This window comes from Rhinolophus sinicus, chromosome 16 (assembly GCF_057876585.1).
Source record: "Rhinolophus sinicus isolate RSI-liver-muscle chromosome 16, RSI-T2T, whole genome shotgun sequence".
NCBI lineage: Eukaryota > Metazoa > Chordata > Mammalia > Chiroptera > Rhinolophidae > Rhinolophus > Rhinolophus sinicus.
In genome coordinates, this window is record NC_142516.1 from 94,800,041 (window position 1) to 94,826,441 (window position 26,401).

Here is a 26,401-nt window from a genome sequence, read left to right on the forward strand (position 1 = left end):
CTTTTCCCAGAGTACCCCTCACTCCTACGCCCTCTCCAACTGTTTCAGTCAGCTTGGCTGCTCTAACAAAATACCCAGACTGGGTGGCTTATCAACAACAGAAGTTTATTTCTCCTGGTTCTGGAGGCTGGGAATCTGAGAACAGGGTGCCAGCATGGTCGGGCTCTGGGGAGGGCGTCTTCGGGGCTGCAGACCTCTAACTTCGCACTGTATCGTTGCACGGCAGAAAAGGACTGAGCTAGCTCTCAGGCCTCTTCCTGTCAGGGCACTCACTCCATTCATGATGTAACTACCTCCCAAAGGCCCTTTCTTCAAATACCGTCACCCTGGGGGTTAGGACTTCAACACAGGAATTTGAGGGGGACACACACATTCAGTTCTTAACACCAACCCGGAACCAAAGGGATGGACACGGCTTGGGCATATTTTCAACAGACCCCCAAAGATGTCCACTTCTGTGGCTGACTCCACCTGAGCCACGTTCCCATCTCTCTTTATGCCAGCACATAATTCCTCCGGAGGCAGCAGAAAGACTTTCTAAGACGTCAGGCTAGTTTTAGCTACTCTCCACCCACACGATTTTTCAAAAGTGTTAAAAAACTGTTCTTTTTCTTTTTTTTTTTTTTAAATACTTCCCTAGCACTTTTCAAAGAATGACCAAACCATTAGGTGGCAGACACCAAATAAAAGAGTATTAGAGTTGGCTCTGAGATTTTTTCTGACACCCTGTCCCCTACTTGGAGCTCTTTCCCGGAGAAAGACTGCAGATAATAAATGGCTCTTTAAACATAGACAGTGGATCACCCACTCCGAAATCCTGTGACACAAAGACTGCACTAATCATCTCATTCAATGTCTGATGAAAATCTCTGTCTCGGCCAGCCATGATCGATTTCAAAACAGCATTGCCTCATGGAAACAAACCAACCAACAAAAAAGTTAAAATGACGTGGTTTAAGTTTTTATACTGAAGTGACATGTGATTTAAAATTATAATTTCTTTGCTTTTGGATGGTAGGAATGGCTCATTAAATTTCTTCAAAACATCCCCAGCTATGGAAATTTCACCATTAAGCTGAGCCTTCGAACCACACAGATCAGTATGAGACTTGGATAGTGAAAATGTGGCATGTTAGGGACCGAATGGCAAATGGGGTCCCCTGCACTTGGAAAGTCAAACTCTAGATGGGAGGGAGAGTCAGTGACCAGCCTGTCATACGCATTTGAACGGGAGTTACGGATACAACCATTCACTGAGGGGCTCCTGTTGAGGGCACTGAAAGGGGATTTCAAGGGAACCAACTGGCTTTGTTGGCCAGTCACACATCAAGTGACCCCCTGTCAGCTGTCTCTCTTCTAATTTAGAAAACTGTCTACAGCGATCAGCTGCAGTCCCTTTTATGGTCCTGCGCCGTAAAATTCCCCGAGTGAAATATTCATCAGACCTCACCACCCTTTAACCAGAAGGAAGGGAAATCGAAGCAGATATTCTAGCACTGACACCTTACCAAGTGATCATCGTTATTATGAATAATTCTCTTGGTTTGTTTACAAGTCACATTGCTTTAACACAGAACTGATTTCCTTAAAGGGACAACGCACCCTTGCTGAGAAATGCTCATTTTGCTACACAGCAATCTTTTTCATCCATTCAGTGCTCTGTAATTTCCTCTATTACTTGCATTTGGAAGAGAACTGAGAAGTGTGTATGTGTTTGTCTTCACCCCTTCCGGAAAACAAAGATGTATCAGGGCACACAGAAGCCCACTCTGGTGGGACATGCCTGTCCTACTCAGCACCCACACAGTGGAGGCCCCGGGGCCCCTGGGGTATATCAGCTGGCTGATTCACCAAGTAAAAAAGGAGAAAGAAAAGGAGAGCAATGCCACCCCCAGATTCTCTCACATGAAAACGCTGCTGGACATGCACCTGGGTTAGAGTAGACCCAGGAGCTTTGGTTCATTTCTGCAGAGTAAGTAAGGCAAAGACAGCAGCCAGATGTGGCACGCACAGGCCTGTCCCTAAAATGTGTACTCCTGGGCCAGGGACACCAGCAGTTACAGTGCGAGCCCCTGACCCACGCTCCATCTCTGCCCACCCGAGGCCCTGTCCCATGGCACCAGAATCCTCATGCAGGAGTGGGGGACGGACCAGTGCCAACATCCAGGGGACCCAGGAGATCCTTTGCAAATAGCTGCCCCTGGAGCCCAGGGTGCTCTCACCGGCCTGGATCTGGGAAGAGGTCAGGAAGTGGGCTTTTGGCTGTTTGGGAAGGAAACTCGGGGTCCTAGGAACCCAGGAAATGGACTAGAAGTGGGAGTGCTGGCTCTGTGTGCCATGGTCTTCTCACCCTGTGAAGAGGAACATAACCAGCTTGGGACAACCACAAAGAGCCTTTAAAGCATGTGGCCTGGGGCAGCGCTTGGTGGGTTCTTAGGGCAGTGCTGGCTGTGGGCCTGTGGGGTGGCCAGTGGGGTGAGCCTGTGGGGTGGGCTTGTGGGTGGGCCTGTGGGGTGAACCTGTGGGGTGGGCCTGTGGGGTGAGCCTGTGGGGTGGGCCTGTGGGGTGAGCCTGTGGGGTGAGCCTGTGGGGTGGGCCTGTGGGGTGAGCCTGTGGGGTGGGCCTGTGGGGTGAGCCTGTGGGGTGAGCCTGTGGGGTGAGCCTGTGGGGTGGGCTTGTGGGTGGGCCTGTGGGGTGAACCTGTGGGGTGGGCCTGTGGGGTGGGCCTGTGGGGTGAGCCTGTGGGGTGGGTCTGAAGGGCCTGGGCCTGTGGGGTGGGGCTGTGGGGTGGGTCTGAAGGGCCTGGGCCTGTGGGGTGGCCTGTGGGGTGGGCCTGTGGGGTGGGTCTGAAGGGCCTGGGCCTGTGGGGTGGGCCTGTGGGGTGGGTCTGAAGGGCCTGGGCCTGTGGGGCTTCATTTGAAAAATGAGGAGGTTGGAACCCAGGATTGTCAAGCTCCACTCCAGATCCGATTCTGTGGGATTCTAAGATCCAGTCTGTCATTACTGATGTCTCATCTCAAATACTGGACAATATAAACACTGGACAACGTAAAAGAAAATATGAAAAAAATTCATAAAAGGGTGAACATTTTCAATCTGAGCTTCTCTAGATCAAGATGAACAATGAGATATTCTGGTTAATGAATAATCTGGCTAATGAAATTATTAGATTTACCTTTCACAGGTGACTATCAACTAATTAGAGGATAATAATACCCTTAACATTGCAATGACGATCAATCGACATATTCATTGGATTATGAGCGACTTAAAACATCTCCAGCCTTCTACGCACCACGAACTGTGTGTAATTAACACAGACTTTATTACGGAAGGAAGGGTGGACATGCTGGGTAGGTCAGAAGACTGAGGCTGACAATTTTCAGCATATTTAAAGTGTCAAAAGCCGTTTCTGTGGATGGGACCACCTCCTCCAGGTGCCTGGACTTGGTTGTTTCCCTCCTGATACATTTTGACGACAGCAGGCAACACCACCCTCTCCTGAAGTTTGTCATTGTCACGAGACAGGAAAAGCATTCACACAGTAAAGGATCAGCGTCAGGAGACATGGAACGCACTCACGGTTAGTAGCACTGACCTGTCCTTTCATGTCTGGAGCAATAGGAATGGTGGGCCAGATGGTTGAGTAGACGCCAAAGAACACCAGCCAGATCAGCATGCTTCCCCAGACAGCCAGGTGACTGAACTGCGGGAGAAAACACACCATCAGGCAGGGCCTCTCTGCTGGCCCGGGAGCCGCCTGACTCCACCTGCTGCAGCATCCCTGGTCCACGCTAGCTTTCTTTATGGAAAGATTTCCAGGCACTGGAGAGTTCTATCTTCCTAATTTCCTCGTTTAACAACGAATTCAAGTAACTACTGGCCCTGAAGATGAAGGCGCTTTGGCCACCACAGCTGACCTTCCTAGAGGTCATCCATCCCATAGTGTTCGCCTGCCCTCTCCTTCCTCACCAGTTGCTCCGATGTGGAGCTGTATAAAACACGGTCTCAGTATTCTAGTAAGAGAGTGCTGAAGAAACAAAACACACACGATGTGTTTATTGATCATGTTGAGACTTCGATTTTTCTTTCCATTTTCCGAAGAACTTTTTAAAAATCTGGAATGAATGTTACATTACAATGTCCCTTTATGCAGCTACTGAGTTGTGAAGTTTTTCTCGTCTCCCTCTTACTATGATGAGACTTAACTTCTTCCTTTCTTCCACATTCCATGATCTAATCCATCATCAAGTTCTGTTAGTTTTTTTTTTTTTTAAATACACCCAGAATCTTAGCACTTCTTACTGCCTCCTCCTCTAACATCCCAGGCTAAGCCACCACCACCTCTCCCCCCGGATTAATTGCCATTGTCTCTTAACGGATTCCCTGCTTCCACATTAATCTCTCCTCCCTCCCCCACTGTCTCAGCACAGAATTCAGAGCCTATTTAAACAGCAGTGATAGACAATCATGAAACAATGGTTATAATCCCCAAACACTGGAAGTAATCAGAATGTCTAACATTGGGGACTGATTAAATAAGTGACGGGATAGCAATAAAATAATACTCTTTCATCATAAACAATGATTTTGGAAAAGTATACTTTAAGGGATGGAAAATGGTCATGACATGTAGTTTAAGTGAAAAAAGTTTACAAAACTATGTTCTGTAATATATTATCTTAAAAAAAATACACACAGAACAAAATCCTGAAGGTCATATAGCAAAGTGTTAATAGTAACTATCTCTTGGTATAAAATTATGTAAACTGAAAATTCTCATTTTCGTCTTTCTGTATTTTGTGTGTGTATTGTTTTTACAATGTGCATATACATTTACACATACACATTTGAAATGAGATGACTGCTAATAGCTTAGTATTAAATGCCAAGCTTAGTATTAAGTGTATTAAGTGCCAAGCAAATGAATCATGAGGAAACTTTGGTTTGCAAATCTACCCTGATAAAGATCAAACCACAATTTTTACAAGCAAAATTTAAAATAAGACGCTGGGTATTACTTATTGTTTTTCCAAGGCTTAAAAAGATATCATATTTTTCTGAAAAAACATCTATACTGAATAGAGAAATAATTGTAGAGAAAACTTACTTTAGTCCAAGCTGTAGTCTCCAAACCAGCTTTCAGACAAACAGTGACAACAACATACTGTGAAAAGAAGGAGAAATTTGGGAACATGTATTATCATCAGTTATTTTTACTTTCCAGGAGAAATCCCAAGTCTCCCCTCCAGAGCAGTTCTCCCAAGGCTGCTGTACTTTGAAAGGGCCATCCAGGTAGCTAATTCTCTAGGGGTTTGTTTTTAGTTTTAGGTTCACTTCAAGAAAAGCCCTCATTTTAGTGATGGTCTTCTCCCAAGTAACAGTCACTGTTGCTCTTTACTTGACTTGGAAGATTTGGGAGAAATCACCTTCCTCAGTGCTGTTTTGTTTCAGGGGTAGAGGTGAAACAGTCATTTGAAGAATGGGACATCCGTCAATTGCCTGTCCAGAAATCTTAACTCTACCAAATCTTCACTAACAAATGAGGTAAGCATTGCATGACCATTCTGAGCGTTAAGGCATCTAGATTATATAAAGATCAGAAATAAATGATCATGAGGAAGGCCTTATATAAGAGGTTTCGAGGGGCAGAATCCACACATGGGCCATTTAAAATGGTTCAGCAAACAGAGAAATAAACTTACTGTGTAAACAATATTTCCAACAAATAAATAGTCTGTGGCATGACCATTGGCTAATACAGTATCTGAAAAACAAAGAAGTTACTATTAACCTCTAGAGCATAGCACTGCAGTCCATTTTATTCAGAATGTAAAAAAAAAAAAAAAAAAAAAATTAGAAATATTTATCAAAATGTAAGGGAATTTTGAAAATTACATTACCTATGATTCTAATGCCTCCTCTTTCTGATTCTTTTTCATCGTATATTTTTTCCAAATGAAACAAACAAATCAGGTTTCCAATAAACCAAACAACCAAATGCTTGCATTAAAATTTACAGTTTTATAAAGATGAAAATCTCTCTTTGTTGGGTAAAAAATAGGAATAGAATAAAAACATATTAACCTATCTTTATTAATGTTTCCAAGGGTTCACTTACTATTCATCTTTATTTTTTGCTGATTTGGAATTACAGGCCAATAAAAAGATAGCTACATGAATGCACAGTCAATTCATAATTACTGAGCTCCAAGAATTTGAGGGGGATATTCTTTCATCTTGTTCACAAAGACAACCGCACGAACTTCTGGAGTCTATAAATGAGGGAATGCAAACAATCTGATGAGAGACGTCTAGAAAACACAACTAGGATTTTGAAGCTTTAACTTTCATACCTTTTCCACTTGTTTGTTTTTAAGGATGACTCCTACAAGGTATATAACCATCACTACAGTTCTGTACAGAACTCCAATAGAATTGTCTAACTCATGTCAGCTAGGCTGCTGTGAAAACGCTGGTTTTTATCCTGAGGGGGCAAAGCCTGTTTTAAGATCAGGAATGGTTTCTTTGGGTGAGACTGCCGATCTCCTTTTATTCTCTTTTATGCTCACATTCAGGTCTGTGGCCTACAGGGCACGTACGCAGGGATTTTTGTGCTTCATTGGCCAACCCAGTAGCTGTACCACACACATATTTGGCTCACCAATTTACCCCCCTGCTTGTTGACTACTACTACTGAAGAATCAAGATCTGCTTAGTTTTCCAATACACCATAGTAATCTAGTCGCATCACAGGTAGAATCTGGTAATCCTGGAACCCTGGATCCAATGCCTCCCCCCTCATAGATGGGTGAATTTGTGAATCAGGGAAGATGAACCTGCAAGATGAACCATGGCTATTGTAGGTACAGGCCTAAACTGAGGGATTGCACTGGGGAACGTATGGGTTATCCGGGGGGGGGGGGGGGGGGGAGGGGGGAGGGGAGAGAGATTGAGAGAGAGAGAGAGAGAGAGAGAGAGAGAGAGAGAGAGAGAAAATGACTTAAAAAGGAAGGCTCTCAAAGCTTAGGGGAGAGGTGGCAAAGAGAGACTCAAGCTTAGGCAAGATTTCATGTAAAGGGAAGGAAGGGAAAATTCTTTTAAAAAGTAAAGAAGAGGCCAAGCTAACCGCAAGAAATCAACAGGTTGATTAATTCGCAAATAGCTATTCAAAACTGTGGGGGTGCCCTGGCCCTAAGATTGTTTTAATAATAAATGGGACACTTTTAAAGGCATACATGAATAAAGAAACACTTGCGATTAAACCATTTCTTTGATTCTAACATAGATTATTGCCTTCAAAGTGGTAACATTATTTCATTTACACAACAAATATTTATCTGAAGTCACTTTATGCCAGGTACCATTACGGGAACTTGGGAGACGAGGTCCCTGTTTCATGGAGCTCACACTACACTGAGGGAGACAGAACATAAACACACAAATAGATACGTCAGGTATAGGAAGTGCTACGAAGAAATACAAGGTAGGATAATGGAACAGAGAGTGACAGCAGCTGCTATTTCAGATAGGGAGTTCAAGAAAAATCTTTTTGAGAAGGTAACATTTGAGTAGATCTGAATAGTATGAAGTGAATTAAACAATTATCGAGGGGTGAGCACTTCAGGCAGACAGAAACGGCCAACAGTCTGAATACAGACACACTGATGAGCTCAGAGACCGTCACAAAGACCAGTTTGACTGGAGACCCTGGGAAAGTGCTCTCACAGTTAGAAGGGGCAAATGAACATAGGCCATGGTGAGGAGGTGAGGTTAGGTTGTCAATTGTGATAGGAGACTGCTGGAGGAGTCTGAGCAGAGAGTAACACGTACTCTTTTTTTTTTCTTTTCTTTTTGAGTTATGCTCTTAAGGGAACAGTCTAGCGTTTATGGGAGCTTAGATCTTGGACTGCCCAAACTAGAGCACCAATAAACGCAATGCCAGCGTGAAAATGATTGTAGCGATCCATCCAGGAGGATGACACTGGTGGTGTGTACAGCTGTACACAACAGGGGAGCCACGAGCTGCTGTAGTTATTTACATTTAAAAGAAAACAAAATAAAAGTTAAAAAGCTCTGTTCCTCCGAGGGGCTGGAAGGACGGGGAGAATGAGGAGTCATGGCTTAAGGTGTACAGTTTCAGTTTAGGGGGATAAAAGAGTTTGGAATAGATAATGGTGATGGCCACACAACATTCTATAATTAATGCCTCTGAATTGTATACTTAAAATGGATCATGGAACTAACATTACAGAACCCTTAGATGAAAACATAGGAGTAAATCTTTATGGCCGTGGATTTGGTAATGGTTTCTTAGATATGACAGCAAAAGCACGGTGACAAAAGAAAAAAATAGATAAATTAGACTTCATCAAAATTAGAAACTTTTGTACTTCAAACGATACCATCAAGAAAGTGAAAAGACAACCAACAGAATGAAGAAAATATTTGCAAATATTTATCTGATAAATCACTTGTATCCAGAATATATAAAGAACACTTAAAACTCAACAATAAAAAGGCAAATAACTCAATTTAAAAATGGACAACAGATCTGAATAGATAGTTTTCCAAAGACATACAAACGTCTAATAAATATATGAAGAGATGATGCTTAACATCGTTCGTCATCAAGGCAATGCAAAATTAAAACTACAATGAGATAGCATTTAAAACCTACTATGGTGGCTACAATAAAAAAGATAATAACAGCCAGCAAGAATGTGGTGAAATTATAACCCTCATACACTGTTGGTGGGAAAGTAAAATGATGCAGCCACTTGGAAAAACTGTCAAGTCAGCTCCTCAGCAGGTTACGCATAGTTACCACATGACCCAGCAATCCCACTCCTAGGTACATACCCAAGAGAAATAAAAACAAAGGAGTGAAACATATTATACAAAAACTTGCATATGTTCATAGCAGCATTATTCACAATAGCTAAATGCCGTCCACTAGTGAATGGACAAAATGTGGTATAACCATACAGTAGAATATTACTGAGCAATAAAGAGGAATCAAGTACTGATATATGCTACAACATGAATGAACCTTGAAAATCTTATCCTAAGTGAAAGAAGCCAGTCATAAAAGGCTATACATATCTTGTATGGCTCTCCTTGAATGAACTGTTCAGAATAGGCACATCTATAGACACAGAAAGTAGGTTAGTGGTTGCCAGGATCTGTGGTATTTGGGGAGAACTAGGGAGTGACTGCTAACAGGTATGGGGTTTCTTTTGGGGGTAAGGAAAATGCTCAAACATTGATTAAGGTCATAGTTGCACAACTCTGTGACTACATTAACAACCGTGGAATTGCATGTCTTAAATGGGTGCACTTTATGGTATATAAATTATATATCAATAAAGCTGTTATTTAAAAAATTCAGCTCCTCAGTCGCACTTAGCCACATTTCAAATGCTCAACGGCCACAAGTGGCTAGTAACTACTGTATCAGACAGCACAGATATAGACGTCTCCATCATCACAGAAAGTTCTATTGGGCATCGCAGGCCAGAGTGGCTATGTTGGTGGTGGAAAGAAGCGATAGAAACTGGCACTTACTGCGAAAGTAGAGATGATAGGATTTGTTTATGATTTGGATGTGGGGTGGAAAAGAATGTAAGGAATCCAGGATGATTTTAAGGCTTTTGGCCCGAGTAACTCGGTAAACAGTGGTGTCATTTACTTGAGATGGAGAACATTGGTTCTGGTCATATTCATACAGGAATTCTAACCAAAAGAGCAGCACATAAAAATTTGGTACCAAGTGATCAATATTGTAAATTCACAATAGGAAGAACAGATAGCAATGAAGCATGATGCTAATCACAAAAGGATATTTAGAAAAATGAAGTAGAGAGGAGTTTGGTAGTAGGAAAAAAACCCAGTAATGACAGTAGAAAACATTGTTTCCACTCTGCCACTATTTTGTTTTTTAAAATTTTAGGGTTCTGAGTCTCAGGTTCCACATCTATAAAATGGGGGGTTTATATCAATACAAATGATTGAAGTATCACTAAGGTTCCTGAAAGGAGAGAAAACCCTAAGATTCTAAGGTCCGTGTTCTTAGCTGCTAAAACTTGAGAGTTTCAGATCTTCCTCCTGTTCAGTTTAGTTTAGGGTGAATTTCCTACTGTCAGTCTCATTCTGTGTGTTCATAAGTAGAGAACAGGCATTTCAATTGAGAAGAGCAATGATTTGTGTGCCCTGCCGTTCTATCCACAGTAAGCCCTACTGGAGTCCAGAGAAAACTGATCAGATGGAAAAGTTAAAAGGGCTGGGAGACTAAGTTGAAAATCAAAGTTTACAATTATGGTTTGACAACTTTTAAAATTTCCTTTTAATACTCATATTTCAAATGTTGGTTGATTCATGTACTAGAAAATTAAATATACAAAGCATTTTGTCTAATATGGAGAACCTATAATGTGTTTCATATTTTATGAACAGACACATAATAAGCAGAAAATTGTTAGACATCATAAGAAATTCTACATTGAAAATAGAAAACATATGTTGCTTACCACAAGACAGGTACTGTTCTAAGCTCTTTATACTTACTCCTATATATAATACCCTTTTAATACTCCAACAACTGTATGAAACAGTGTTATTATCTGCATATTTCAGATGAGGAAACTGGGACAGTGAAGAGAAGTTAAATAATATACAAAAGGTCATATAGTTAATAAGAAACCATAAACTTTAAAAATAGACCCCAAACTCTAAAAATAGACCCCAAAGAGTAAAACCAGACAATTCCAAGGGGAAAAATAACTAAAGTAAGAAGTATTCCATTTGAAACACCATCTAATGGGAAGGAACTTTCTACGAGAGAATTAAGGTGGACAGAAAATTAGATAGGCAGGACAGAAATTCCATACTACACGAGGGAATATACACAGTGTACAAATTTGGGGAGCAGCAGTAGCTCCTCCAGACCAGAACTTTTATTCTGAGTTAAGGGGACCTCATTAGCCCACTTTCTCAACCTTCTCGGCATTACTGATGCTTTTCTCAGATAATTCTTTGTTGTGGTGAGGCTGTCCTGTGCATTGTAGGGTGTTTGCCAGCGTCCTTGGCAGCTACACACAAGATGCCACTAGTACCTACTCCATAGTTGTGAGGACCAGAAATGTCTCCAGATGTTGTCACCTGTCCCCTGGGGCAAAACTCCCACAGCATTAGAAGAAAGAAAAAAGAGGACCTGGAATAAGTACAGAGAATGCACTCTGAAGAGTGTCTAATGTATGAAGGGCATGCCCTTCTCTCTGTTCACGCTGAGGAGGAGGGAATGTGTTGGAACCTAACTGTTCACGTGACCAGCAGAGACACTATAAGGCTTTAGTACAAAGAGATGCAATTCACAATGCTTGATGGCCTTTTAAAGGGGGCAAACCCTGATTACCTACGGGACCGAGAGCTAACTCACTTAGGAAGTGAGTGCCTCCACTAAACACTCTGCTGGCAGTTTGGAATGCACAGTAGGAATAGACGGGGAAACTTAAAGGGCACGTTCCAATTGTAGCTTCTCGAGTTTTATAATACATTCATTTCTAACTTGTCATGACAGTAAAACGCTACTGGCATTAAGTGCAATGTTTACACTTGAGTTCCTTTGAATACACTTAAGGTAACTTTTAGTGAATTTGGATAAACCTAACATTTCAATTCATCATTTTGGAAGGATAACTCACCATTGCATTTTAGTTTTCTGCTTAGGAAAGAGAATCTCCTGCCCTAGTCAAAACTAATACCATCTGGAAATCATTTACTACCAAAGCAAGTTGAGATTCTGGGCCATGCCAAGAGCTTCTGAAAAGACAGCATCTTCCAAACAAGTCCCAAGCCATCACTCCGCACACCCTGGTGGGGAAATTCTCGTGGGATAGGTCATTCTCTCGTAGGTTATGTTTCAACTATTTTAGAGGCAAATCCCTGTGGCCATCATTCCTTGTTAAAACATGCCAATAACATACCCCTGAAGAAAAGATCAGAAGTCCTAAGAAATCATTTGTGGGTGAACGCAGTAATCAGCTACAGTTTGCTGAGAACCCAAGGCTGGAAAAGCCCGTTTCGACGGTCCAGGTTACTCCTGAAGCATGATGCTACCAAATGATTTCTTCCCACTGTGCTTATTCTTAACAGTGCTGTTATGATTCCAACACTCCAGTCAGGAAAACATCCTTCTGTAGTTCAGCTGTTTTTGTTTTAGCCAGATTTTCAAAATCTCAAGTGATATATATATTTTTTTTTGGTAAGGGAAAAATAACTCCCATACCCAGATGAGTAGTTGGTGTTCCCTAAGTCAGCCTTCAGAACATTACTTGTAAACAACAGTAAGAACATTACTTCAGAGGTCCCTAAGAAGGAGATCCGTCAAAAGTACACGTGGAGAGCTGTGATCTCATCAAACCTTTGTTTTCTTATCTTAACCAGCATAAATGACTCTGAGCCCTTCCTGGCAGAGCACTTCCTGGCTGAGCCCTTCCTGGAGGAGCACTTCCTGGCTGAGTACTTCCTGGCTGAGCCCTTCCTGGTACAGCACTTCCTGGCTGAACCCTTCCTAGTACAGCACTTCCTGGTGGAGCACTTCCTGGTGGAGCACTTCCTGGTGGAAATCATCATTAGCACGCAATGGCTCACAGCAAGTGGAAAGGTAAGAAAGAGTAAGCTTGCTTCCTGTTGTATCAGAAAAGCTGGCATTTCATTGAACAATCCGAGATAACTCAACCTTTTGCACATTGAGGATAAGATTCACCCAGAGGAGGACACGAATGGGGGCGAATTTCCAGAATGAAGAACTTGAAAGAGTCAGGAAAATTCCCCATCTGCTTTGTCTGCTAAAATACCAAGTCACAATTAGAATGATCTGACTGTGACTACATGTGATGTAAAACCCAGTATAATGATGGTGCTTAGTACACACATCGAAAGTGTTACAAAATGATAGAGCCACAAACACTGTCCAGACAGCCAGCACAATTCTCTTAGAGACTCATATAATGTTATGGCTTCGGGATCCCTGACCCACAGCAGTGGTTGAACCCGTTCTTCTAGACTTATGAGTATATTATTTGCAAAATCTGGTTGGATCCAGGGGCCAACAAATATAGGATTAGCCAAGTGAGGTTTAGAAACACAGTCACTAAAACAGACGATTGTGGACAACTGGGACAAAACCACATGGGCCCTCCACATTAGAAGTGGCAGTCCAAAACGCTGCATGTAAAAACCTCTTTGAAAATATTTGTGGGAAAACCCATGGTTTGCAAGAAAAGTATGTCTCATTTTCCAAACAGACAGAATGATCAAGGAACTTACTTCAGAATATTCCAAAGGGCTAGGTTGATGACATTTTATAAAGATGCCATTTCAATTAAATGCTCATTAAAAACATTACATCATTACCCAGCTAAACCACAAAAATCTTCTCAGAAATGGCTCTTGACAAAAAGCAAAATTTGAAGACAACATTATAGCATAGTACGGTACAGTCAGAGAAGACAGGATTTAATAATCAAGAAAACAGATGGGGTGAATTTATAGGTGTATTTTGAATGTAGTAAGAATCCATGGAACACATGAATTAAAAACCACAGGCATGTCACTCACATGTGATTCAGTAGGGAGAAATAAGGTGGAGGTGGCACCATTCCCTTGACATTGAGGCATTTTCCAAGAATCTGGGTTGAAGACTAGATGCCAAGTTTCTCCTGGTTTCCCTCTTCTGCCCTTTTGCTTCAAGAACTTTCAGAAGCACTGGTTCAGAGCAGCCCCAGTTCCAGAATCTCAGCAGGGTCTCCTTTCCTGACCACCCTCTCAGGCCTTTTAAGACTCCAGAGGGTCAGAGGAGGTACCATGCCACCCAGCTACTATTAATCTCAAGAGTGAACATGTATTCCACGTTTCAAATAACAAATTTACAAACTTTTAGAACTTATCCTGCTCCGACGTCTGTATTATAATTGAAACTATTTTTTTTCTGCTTCCAACTCTATGTTTTCACGAAGAGAAAATTTATTTTTTCCTCTCTCTGTAAAAAGTGGTATAAAATATTGGAAAGAGTTTATAAAAGGTAGAGTTTATACAAGTGTTAGTGATTATAATTACATTCATAACCAGCGTTGGGTTGAGTTCCTGGTTATATAAGCCTTTTGCTGGATTTTCTCCTCTGTACTGCCATTTCTGATGGATATGAAATTCAAATCTTAATCTTTCTATTTCTTCACTTTTGTTTATTAACAATAGATTTCTAAAAGGAAGTAAAGAGGATGGGAAGTAAATTCAATTACTAATGTCAAATAGCCACTTCATGAGACCACAGGCTCTTCTCCTATTCTCGTGTGCACAGCTAAGTAACATTCCTTAGCCTCTCGTTCCCAGGCAGGACCCCATGACTAGTTGTTGCCACTCAGACATGAGCAGAAGTGATGGGTCCCTTCCTCCCCGAGGTGGTTAAGAGCAAGCAATCCTGCTCCTGGTTCTCTGCCTTCCCCAGTGCTAAGGCTGAGGGTACACTCAGGGGCCATGTGCTATGTGGAGCCCCACTAGACTGAAATGGACCCATTCTGTGTTACTCAGGCACTGCGAGACATGCACACATGGAACTGAAGGAAGAAGTTTATACTTACAGATCCCTAAAAACAAGAGGCAGACAATGTCATGCAGGGCCACACGGAGAAGTACGAGGGTGAGTCAGGAGGCAGACGGGGGAGGGGAGAGCATGGCCCAGAGCCTTTATTAGGGTTTTCATGGGATGGAATGATCAAGGCAGGGTAGGTATGCTGTGTGAGCTTAGGATTGGATAGTTGGAATGATTTCCGCAGGCTCTGGGTTATAGGGCTGTCCCTAGTTGTCTGGTACCTGGCCATGGGGTGGTTTAGGGAGATATGGGCTTGGTGCGTTTGATAAAGGAGATGGTGTGGGTGTGGGCTCTAGGCCGGTTGCTTTGTATCCTGCAGCGGTGTCATTTGCTCTCCCCAGGAATTTGCTAGCTCTGGGAGGGACAGTCTCTCCAGGATCAAGGCCCCAAAGATCAGAGCATCAAAAATAGAGAAAATGAGGAAATCTAGACACCACACCCATGGACAATACACTTTCATTTGGCGGTGTGACATGAATAAGAAACAAGCCTTGACTGGGCTAAGCCCCTGAGATTTGGGACTGTTTGTTGTAGCAGCTATTCCTACCCTGGCTAACACACCTCCATTCAAAGGGTGAAATCTGGGAACTCTGACTCACACTTCTTACAACCTTACAGCAAACCCAAATGTTTAAAACATATGTACTACAGAGTTTATTAAAAGAGACACTGAAGCATAAGAAATATTTAACTGAATGAAAACAGTGGCCCTCCCAGCCCAATTCTGTGTTTCCAAAGAACAGTGCTATAGACGTGCGAGGCAAGACACTGTTAGAGCTTGGCCTACCAATCAATCCACTGTCTTTAAAGCAAACCAAAACAGACGACATATATTGAGTTTGGAAGCCTGTTTTTATTTTAAGTGTATTACAACTAGTTATTTAGGTTGACAAGCTGTAGTTTCATTTGTATACATTTAAAAGCTTCCAGAGGGTTCTGTCTTTCTAGTGTTTAGCGAGCAAGTTCCACTCACTTCATTTATAGGCTGCAGGATTTTTAGGAACATCGTCCACACGGTCCTGGGCTCTCAGCAGGTTTTTCTAGATAGCAGAGGCCACGTGGCGTCATTATTCCCTTTTTCTGCCCCATTTAGCACTTAACGTTCATCTCTTGATCTTTTACATTTATTTCAGATCTTTTTGAAATCTGTACATAGTATGGGCAGTGACTTGTAAAGAGGAACAAAGTGTGAACTTATTGTTTGACGTACCTTACTTTTAAATATTGCATTTTGTTAGTAAACTTGGTGACCGCAATACCCCATTTTTTGGACAGGTCTGGGACATAGTACAATCCGGTAGATTAGGGAAGTATGAATTAGTGAAATGTTGAATCCTCCCAATTCTACCTCCTAAACGGCCCTTTAATCAATCTCTCCACTTCTCTCCACTGTTGTTGTCACACATGAGACCAGGCAACAGCAAACCACCGGGACTCCCACCACCACCCTCGCCAGTGGGATTACAATACAATAAATCAGGTATGTGGCTCTTTGCTTACAACCTATCAATGGCTTCCATTACACATGTACTACCAAGACACATGAGTCCCAAAAGGCCTGGGAAGGTCTGATCTGTCTCCATCCTTGTAAGAGTGTCACCACCTTGCTCCCAATCCTTCATCCACACATGCGTCCTTTCACTTGGAATCACCCCCTCTCACCCCATGCTACCCCACAACCCTTTCTTCTCGACTCTTTTCCTGGCTCACTCCTACCCATCCTTCCACTCTATTATCACATCCTCTGGGAAGCAGGCCTTAAAACCAACCTGGACCAGGTTAGCTTTCCTTAGAACACATCCATTTGACCTTGAACCTTCCTATTTTATGACACGTCTTGCTCAATCTTGCGTTCCCTAGGTTTAAGTTCTGTGAGGGCAGGGAACTTGCCCGTTATGTACACTACTGTATGCCCGGAAGCCAGTATTGGCCTGCCACAGACAACATACTCATTATCGTTTTCTTTTAATGAACGAATAATTGAGTTTAAGAAGGTGTAAGCTCAGAGAACAATGGCAATGGCGCCCAACCTGAGCTTAACGTGAAACGATGCAAGTCGTCCATACTTGCATGATATCAAGTAGCTAAATTTATAGTAACAGGTATAGGTCAGAAATAGTTCATGTTAAAATGACCCCAAAACGTGACAGGCAGAGAGAAGTACTATGTTTCATTTTATACACGTGCATTATTATTTCAATGTGTAAAACACGCCCGATCTTACAGCAGCACATTTATTAAAAAGTATAAAATAGCCTTCTACAAAAATGTTGAAAGACTCTGTTGCTTAATTAGTGCCAATATAATACGTATACATATGGTGTTTTCTCTTCTGAAAATGGATGGAAATGGTTTCCAGAGTGTGGACTGGGAAGAAGAGAGAACAAATATTTTTAGGAATATTTTCTCCTGGTAAGTACACAGTATTCTCTTTTCCATCACCTCGCTCTTAAATTTCATCAAGAAAAATCTGAAAATTTGCTTTTTTAAGAATCAAAACTGACTTTACAGTCTTTTGCCAATAACCACATTCCACTTGAAGGAAGGTCGCGCAAATATGCAGACTGAATACACCAATGGAAAACTTGAGCGTGGTCTGCCCGACACCATGGCTCTGGACGAATTTCGGTCCCTGCGAAGGTGACATCTCTGGTTTTAAACGAGATTCACTTCTCAGATCAAAGGGTGGGAACTGTGGGCAGGCCATAGGAGTAAGCGTAAAGTTGTGATGGTTGGAAGAAATCTGATGTACTGAATTGCTTGACTGGAAAAATTTATTTTGAAAGTTGAAATGAATCATCACCAACTCCATCAGGAAAGGAGTGCTTTGAAAAGTCTATCCAAAACCATGCAAAAATAAGCAAAGCGAAATTCTTGGAAGCTTTCTCAGGAATGAACAATGTGCTCACACCTTCTCAAAACTATTTCTTCTCAACAATTATGTGCCCAAGTGAACAGCACCGATATGCACCCCGGCCTTTCTCTCTCCGTGGACAGTGGAGGAAAAATTTCTAGTAAATTCCACCAGCTTTGTGACATAAGCCACATAGCATACAACAATGAAAGGAAGCTACTCTAGGCTCCTTAGCCCCCAGTCAAGCAAAACCTTAGTTAGGACGCCGAGTGGTGTCTGAGGGACAGCTTCGGGCAGGATTCGGGGTGGAGGGAGGCCGAAAGGTACTCTTCTGCTAGATCGGGGTCCCCCATGCCCAGATTTGTCTCAAATTGGTGTCATATTCTTAGGCTTCTTTGGGGGTGTGGGGAGTCCATCCTTCTAAAGGGCAATTCACAGTGTAACAAGATCTCATGTATATTTAGGGCAGTAAATCAGCCTTCAGAATCAAGAAATCTAATTAGTTGCCACATCCTGGCAACTAATTAGTTGCCCTTCTCCCGGCCCCCAGCCCCCAATAACCCCATGCTCTCTTGTCAATCTTATGTGTTTCTCTACATACTAGTCTTATCTTCTTCAGAGGCAAACCCGACCATGTAACTCTCTTACCTCAAACCCTTCACTGAAAAAAGTGCCCACCTGGGTTTTAGTGTTCTTATGGTCACCTAACTTCTTTACTGCCCTTTCCAAACACTCGACCCACCCCATAGCTGTCTCCATAAGAGGCGCTGTTGCTGACACCAGAGGGAATGGGGAAATGTGTGGAGATGTGTTTTATCTATAATTGCACAAGGACAGAGAAAGGGAGGAGAGGGTATCGACCATGCTTACTGTCCAGGCCAGGGCTGCTCAGTGTCCTGAAAGGCTCTGCAGAGGCTGAAGAAAGTCCAGATAGAGTCCAGGAGCCCCCTTGGGAAATACAGCTGACCCTTGAACAACGCGAATTTGAACTGCATGGGTCCACTTATATGTGGAGTTTTTTTCAATAAATAAGTAAATATATTTTCTCTTATGATTTTTAAAGCAACATTTTCTTTTCTCTGGCTTATTTTATTGTTAGAATGTAGTACCTAATACATACGACACACAAAATATGTGTTAAGTGATTGTTTATGCTATTGATAAGGCTTCCAATTAATACCAGGCTATTAACACTTACGTTTTGGGGGAGTCAAACATTATACATGGTTTTTTGACTCTGTAGGGAGTGAGCGCCCTTAACCCCCGAGGGGTCCAAGTTTCTACGGCAGCATCCACGGCCTCTTTAGCTCTCTCGGCACAGGTCCTGGTGCTTTCCTGGTCCCGGCCAGAAACCTTTCCTCCCCGCCCTTCCCCACACTTCTCTTGCCCCACTTGACCGCCCCTTCCTCATCTTTCAAGAACTTAACCACCTCCTTCCTGAAGAAAACGCTTGACCCACTAGACTAAGTTGTGTCCCTGTATTAGAAGGTCACCTGCAGCCTGTAGACACTGCATGCTAGTAAGCCAACACTTACCGTGCTTCCCCAAAAGTAAGACCTAGCCGGACCATTAACTCTAATGCGTCTTTTGGAGCAAACATTAATATAAGACCCGGTATTACATTATATTATATTACATTATATTATTATATTATATTATATTATATTATATTATATTATATTATACCTGGTCTTGTTTCACTATAAGTAAATTTTACTACAAGTAAATTTTACTATAAGTAAATTATACTATAAGTAAAATTTACTTATAGTAAAATAAGACTGGGTCTTATATTAATTTTGCTCCAAAAGACGCATTAGAGCTGATGGTCCGGCCAGGTCTTATTTTAAGGGAAACACGGTATTTATGTGATTCCTGATCATCAACTCTGACCTACATAAGCCCCCACATAGGCAGTGTTTATATCCACTGTGCTCTCTGTCCAGGACTTATAGATATGCTGTGATTTTGCTGAACAAATAAGTCCTCCTCAAAACATGTCCCCTCCTCTCTACACACACTCCCATCTCCTGGATTTAACCCGCCTTTCGCGCTCCTCCGGAATTCCAGAGACATAACCAGTGTCCTCGTCACCATTTTCCTTCTGTCATTCACTTTATAAGACATGATACATTCATTTTCCCAAAGTGCTTCGATAATACTCTCCTTGACCTAAATTCTATATTGACTCTTCAATGCCTAAAATGTTAGGTCCCAATTTCTTAACCTCACATTCAAAGCCCTCTGCAATCCAGCATTCACCTACCTCCTCAAACTTTTCCACGTCTTCCACCCTTGAAGGGGTGAACTTCTCTCCGCTTTCCACATCTGCCCCGAAATTCCCCACTTTGTCCGGCTCTTACCTCCATTCCTACACATCTCAATCCTACGTGGACTTCCGGGCTAAGCCTAAATGCTATCTCCTCTAACAAGCCATTAGTAATCCCAAATGAAAGGCATCTCTCTGTCAGTCGGTGGAAATCAGATAGCACTTTATTTCTATTTTCCGCGACACATTCATTGCCTACCTTGTGCTGGAGTTACCCATGTGTGACTCTAATCTCCCTCATCAGACAATGAACTCTTTGAAGGTCAGACCCACATCGATCCCTGCACATATGACTCTTAGAGTCTATTGCAGTGTCTTGGTCATAAATATTACGCGAATAAGTAAGGTCAGTGAGCAATACTGCAATCGTTTTTGCTGTGTGCTAATAGTGAGAATGTAGAAATTCATTCTAAACATTAATTTAACTTGTTAGCATCAACTAACGATCAAGAATACCAATGGCCTGTTGTTCTATGCCAAATGTACTTACCATTTGCGATTTATTTCAACTGAAACCATTTCACTGAATAGGTTAATGTTTACACCACGACTAAAAGAAAGCCCTCTAGTCTAAAGGCTTAACAATGATAATGAAATAATGATGATGACCAAGATGGTGTTGATAAAAACTGGGAAACAAAAGTCACCCGATTGACTGGCTGCCAGGCAAATTGCCAAATTGGAGGGAGGCAGATAAGGGTGGCAGAAGCTAACTTGAAATTCACTTGGCGACATCTCAGGTAAATTAGCAAGGTTTGGAGTCTATCCCTTTTCGTCCACATGAGATAAATGAGTGGATTTGCATAATGGAATCTAGTGAACCACAGCAATTCCACCGTGAACTGCAAGCCACAACCTCATCCCACATAATTATAACCCCAGGATTAAAAAACCATTGTCTCTACTGCAGAATGGGGCCACGTTAGTTCCTTTTGAAGCAGGCAAATAAATGACCATCTTGTAAAACTTCTGAGAGTCCACAGGCAAGCCCTCAGATTTGGGAACAGAGTGCACTGTCTATATAAGGTAGAGTAAGGGGTCTGGAAGCAGTACCTGTGGTCAGTTCATACTATTTACTTCCTACCTATGAAAGGCTGGCTTCAGGAATAAAAGGACAGTTGCCAAAATTGTTTTTATGCTCATCAGACACCTTGCTTCCCATCACCAGTCGGTCTGGATACAATGGTTATTGCTTCTACCATTAAATTGTCAGAGCTTCTAAAACAAACCACATTCAACACTCTTATACTTGTAAACGCTTACTCATGAAACCATTTCAAAATAAATTAAATCTACTCTGAGTAAAGATGAATCACAGGAAAGCTTTACAGTTAAAAGAAAATGATTCCACTAGAATGCTCCTTTGGGGGTGGGAGTGGGGGTGGGGCTAGAAGCAGAAAATGTTATTTTTTGATCTAGAGACTTAGGGACCCTCGAAGGAGAAGGAGGTCTGATGAAATGGAAAGAATAGGTCATAGGGTATAATTAAATTGGCTGTGCATGCATTTTCTCTAACTGTCAGTATTTAGTAGGTTAAACAATATCAGTGAGGATGAATCATTTCTGTTTGAAGCACAAACACATTGACAGAGAAACAAAGATGCTTGGAAACTTTATATTCTCTGGGTCTCTGAACAATCAAAGGCCTTGTCTAGTCAACATTTAGAGTAATTTTTCCCAGGGGGATTATTACTATTTGACAGGGATGAAAGAGTAGCATTCTTGTGACACATTTTCCTTTTCTGAGACTAAAAGCTACATTTTGGATGTATTAAGAAGTACACACAAATGCAGCTGGCCACATTTCTCCCACTTCTTCTAGCCAGAGGGAAGGCTATAACCAATCGGGAGACTCAGCCCTCAAAGAAACTTTAAAAGTTTGCTTGAAAAGTGAATGTCAAATAGAGGTGATTTTTCAGAAAATAGGGTTAAAATTAAAGTCTTGCAAGACTGGAATTCTTCTGCTTACAGGTATGTGTAGTTTGGAAAACAAAAGTCCAAGTAATTAACAGATAATACCAAACTCATGGACAAGAGGCATGGATGTTTCATTCCAATACCGTGCTTTTCTTTAAGATCCTTGACTCAAACAGTTATTAAAAATAAAGTGTAGGTCTCTTAGTATTGAAACTCTCCAGGCAACTGGAAAGAAAAATGGGTGTTCAGAGCCAGAATAGATGACACCTTCAAGCTATAAACCTGAGACCAGCCCTCATTCGATTTCAGGTATGTTTTCCTTCTGTAATTTGTTCTTGTGATCTCTAGGTCTGCAGAACCGGGGGGCGGGGGGGGGGGATAAAATTGTGAACAACTGGCCCCAGAGGGACTGCAAAGCCCCACACTGACAGTTGGAATCATGAAGCCGTTACCATGCTCCAGCGCCTTCATGGGAAACCAGAAGAGGATGAGGGAGTGGACCAAGGCGTTGATGCAGTGACCCCAGAAAACCTACGGGAAAACAGACCGAGGGAGTCAGGAGCTGCCCACAACTCTTGACCTCTGTGTAACTCAACAAATGCCTCACTGTGAAGGATGCTGGCAGCGTGTTGCACAGCTCCAGAAGCAGCGTATTATTCTTGGAGTTAAAAAAACAAAACAAAACCATTTCCTCATTTTTACACACAAATGACTGGACTATCTCCAGATACTATTACTTAATACAAAGACCTACATATATATACCCACATACATAGAGCAATATACAATCTATCCACATCAGAAAAATGAATTATGAACCGTTTTCTTTAGAATCCTAAGAAAGACAACAAAATCTTTCAATCATCCCGAAAAAGGGCTTAGGTCAAAAGTGTTAATAAGAGACTGAAACGGTGTATTTTTTTAAAGCATTGAAAACATTTAAAATGTAAACTCTTACACAGCATTCTCATTCTTTTGTTTGACTCCTTAAAATCCCTCCCATTCCACTTATTAACTTTTAGGATTTTGGTTAATGTCATGCACATTTAAAAATTGTCTTTATTTGAACACTTGAAAGGTCAAACAAAAGAACCTGAAGTTTAGCTTGTTCTAAATTATCATTTCATAAATGGATTTTGGTCAGCTTTTTAACCACTAAGATGACAGAATTCAATCTACTAAAGCCAGATTGAATTTACTTTAAAATCTACAAATTGTCCTGGGAACTCTCATATAGTTTGATCCTAAGTAGTAATGGGACAGCAGAAAATAATAAAAAATTATAAGACAAAGGGATTTTCCCATTTTCAATGTTCATTCTTTTCTACTTTTCCCCTGACCTCTGCGTGTCCTTGCCCTTCCCACTCCCCTCCTCCCCCAAATCTTCAACGTGCCTGCAAATAATAAGTCTCAGATCATTCTCAGCTCAACTACCTTTAATGCAGGGTGTCCAAATTGTGGCCCGCGGGCCAACTGCGGCCCGCAATCCATTGTTAATTGGTCCGCAGCAGATTCCAAAAATATATTTAGTTTACTTAAATAAACCAGGCGAGGCAATCCGTACTTCACCTCGAGTGAGCGGCCCGGTTGTTTGTGTATTTTACCGCATATGGCCCTTGGTGAAAAACATTGAAAAAAGTTTGGACACCCCTGCTTTAATGGGTCCATTCCCTACGTAGTTTGTACCTTATGTGGCCTTTGAATTCAAACTGTAAAAAACAGATATGATTTAAGTAAATAATGCAGAGCAAACAGACCATATTTCCCGTTCATAGAATTGTAGCAAACAAGGACTGATACCATGGCCGTCCAAGTCTCTTTGTGTGTGGAAGACACTAGAACCAATAGGATCCCTAGTCACACCTGGCTGACAACGAAGCCTTCAGAGATTGTTTTCTTACTGAGAAGTCCTATGTCATGCTCGCTAAGGCCCCAGAGGCTATCCTAGCAAAGCGTGCACAGACGAGCCTACAGCACTGGGCGACAGACCTCTGCGTAAACTGCCTCATCTCCTCCTGCACAAAAACCCGACAGAAACACAGCCATGCAGGCAAGTTCACATCTCTGCCTCTTCCTCCAAGCCAGGCACGTGTCTTCCCTTCTGGCCGGCGGCACAGAACCGCTCTGCCACTCTTAGCTGTGAAGGGGAGGCTGGGTGAGATCCCCTTTGCCACCACGACTGCGGCATCACTGTGACACCTAACCCAGCAGCTGCTTGGTTCCTCTCAGGATTGTCTTTTCTGTCTAGATGCTTTCTCTTTTCTGATTCTCCAGACTGACAAAAAACAAAACAAAACAAAACAAAACAAAACAAAACAACAACAAAACCCACGACTGACTCGATTTCTGTGTTCACATCTGGCCAATTTTACTCACTAGCTACAGACACATTTTCTTTCAAATGAAGAAAACAAGCAACAGATAGCGAGAAGGCTCTGGGAGGCAAGCTCCAGCCCACCTCAACGCAGGACTTCACAGAAGGGGAGTCTCTGATGGCTGATTCTAAAGGAGCTGGGGCCCTGGCTGCAGCTGGCCACACAGGTGTCAGAGGCACGCGTGGAGGAGAGGGGAGGAGCCGACAAAGAGGAACTGAAAGGAGCACCACATGCAACATGACAACTTCCCTTCTAGTCTGGAACCTCAGATCCACTAACTAGGCTTGTTCTGTTGGGAGAGGGCCTGGTCTCACCTCTTCCAAATGGTCTCTCTAAAGCAGGGGTGTCCAAACTTTTTTCAACGTTTTTCACCAAGGGCCATATGCGGTAAAATACACATACAGCCGGGCCACTCACTCGAAGTGAAGTACGTATTGCCTCACCTGGTTTATTTAAGTAAACTAAATATATTTTTGGAATCTGCTGCAGGCCAATTACCAATGGACTGCAGGCCGCAGTTGGCCCGCGGGCCGCAGTTTGGACACCCCTGCTCTTAAGTGTCAGCTACCTCACAGGCAGGTAACTAGAGCTGGAAGACAAAAAGCACTGCGCATGCCTTTCTGAGGTGACAATTCTGAGATGATAACATTCTGTTTACCTTTGTGTTGAAGCCCTCAGCATTCTGGGTAATTTTGTAGAGCTGTGGAAACCTGAGCATGCTCTCCTGAGTGCAGGACCTCTCGAAGATCCCCAGAGTGAAGGGTGGCAATGCGGTGAAAATCTGCATGGAGAACAACGAGCCATTAAAGGAGGCCTCTCCGATTCACACAGTTCCAGTGTTTCAGTTCTATGGAATGATGACTTAACTTTCAGTCAAGTCCAAACCTGAGAGTCAATGACTCATAGCTCCCCAGACACCCTCCAAACAAAGACAATTAAACGACAGATCATTTTTAACTGTTACTTAATCAGCATGAAATGAATACATCGACCACTGAAAACAACATGGCAAATATTTGATCAGCCAAGAAGTCTTGTTAAATTAACAACTGCCTTCCTTTGTAAAAAGAAGTGGTGATTCAGAATCCTATCTTCCTCAGCTTTGTGAAGTGTGGCTGTGTTCTCTGTCAGCGCCAGCCCACGCACACATTTACAACTTCCCATCCTGCTCTTACACTCAAGTTTCAGGAAGCACGAGGTACTTCATCCATTTATTCATTTGACAGACGTTAATTGGGAATGAATTATGGGCCAGAGACTGTGATAAGCATCAGGAATACAGAGATATAAAAACAGAAGAAGAAAGAAAGAAAACAAGCAGGTCTCTGACCTCCAGGAACTCTGTCTACTGCAGAGGTGGAGACGGGGCAGCCGGCAGAGGGCATATAAATAAACACAAAATGCAGTGCTCTGCAAAATTACTTATGGGGGAGAGAATGGGAAGAAGAAGGGACAGTCAAAAAAGTATTCTTGGACCAAAAAGCATCTGACCTGTAAAGCATTGGCCCTATAGGATTTCGCAGGATGAGAGGGGACATGGGTGAGAGGGGTGCAGAAGGAAGCATTCCCATGAAATGATACCCCTCGCAAAGCTTGGAGGCATGAACACACAGGGCACATTTGAGGAAAGCATCTAAGACATCCAGGATGGTGGCTGGCTGAGGGGACAGTGTAAGACAAGGCTGGCAAGGAGATGAGACAGCCTCTTGGGACGACGAGTTCTTGGGCAAGTGCTGCTAAGACTTTTACCTGTAGTACTCTAGAGGGGAGTGACATGCCCACATTTGTGTTTTAGAAAGAGAAAGCCAGATGCTGAAGGAGAGGTTTGGAATAAACATGTCACTTCAGCCCAGGAGATGTGGCAGCCCTGTGGGTCATTTTCCTCTGGGGTTCTGGACACACGGGACGCAGAGAATGGATCCTTCACTTAGCATCAGCATCGAGCAAATCTGTTCCCACAAACCCAGCAAGCTCTCGAGCCTGAGGGAACTGGATGCACAGTCTCTAAGAGAACTGTGAATGCACAGCAGTGATGGGAGCCTGCGGGTCTGGCGAGGGAAGTAAGCCTTTTCCCTGTCTGTTAGGAGAAAGCCATCGAGGTGATGGAGTAAGGCCAACAAAACTCGCAGGCTCCTCCTTCACCTGGGAACAGACAGGAAAACAGCCCTGGGATTTCAGTGTTCTACAGATTTCAAGGAGGAAAAGACCGAGAGTGGTTGCCCTCACTCCCCTCACACGAACAGAAGTTACCTGTTTAATGGCTAGAAGAAAGCTCT

General features: G+C 42.5%; 1 protein-coding gene across 4 annotated transcripts in view; it reads right to left on the minus strand.

Annotated features, from left to right (window-relative positions):
* Window positions 1-26,401, minus strand: part of ATP8A2 (ATPase phospholipid transporting 8A2) — a 555,453-nt gene that overhangs the window by 122,456 nt on the left and 406,596 nt on the right. For all 4 annotated transcript variants that reach the window (XM_088793294.1, XM_088793295.1, XM_088793297.1 and 1 more), the window contains 5 exons: window positions 24,784-24,906; window positions 22,203-22,281; window positions 5,706-5,767; window positions 5,111-5,167; window positions 3,599-3,706 (listed from right to left, as the gene is read on the minus strand). In XM_088793294.1, coding sequence (XP_088649420.1) covers window positions 3,599-3,706; window positions 5,111-5,167; window positions 5,706-5,767; window positions 22,203-22,281; window positions 24,784-24,906 — 429 coding nt within the window. The remainder of the gene's footprint in view (window positions 1-3,598; window positions 3,707-5,110; window positions 5,168-5,705; window positions 5,768-22,202; window positions 22,282-24,783; window positions 24,907-26,401) is intronic.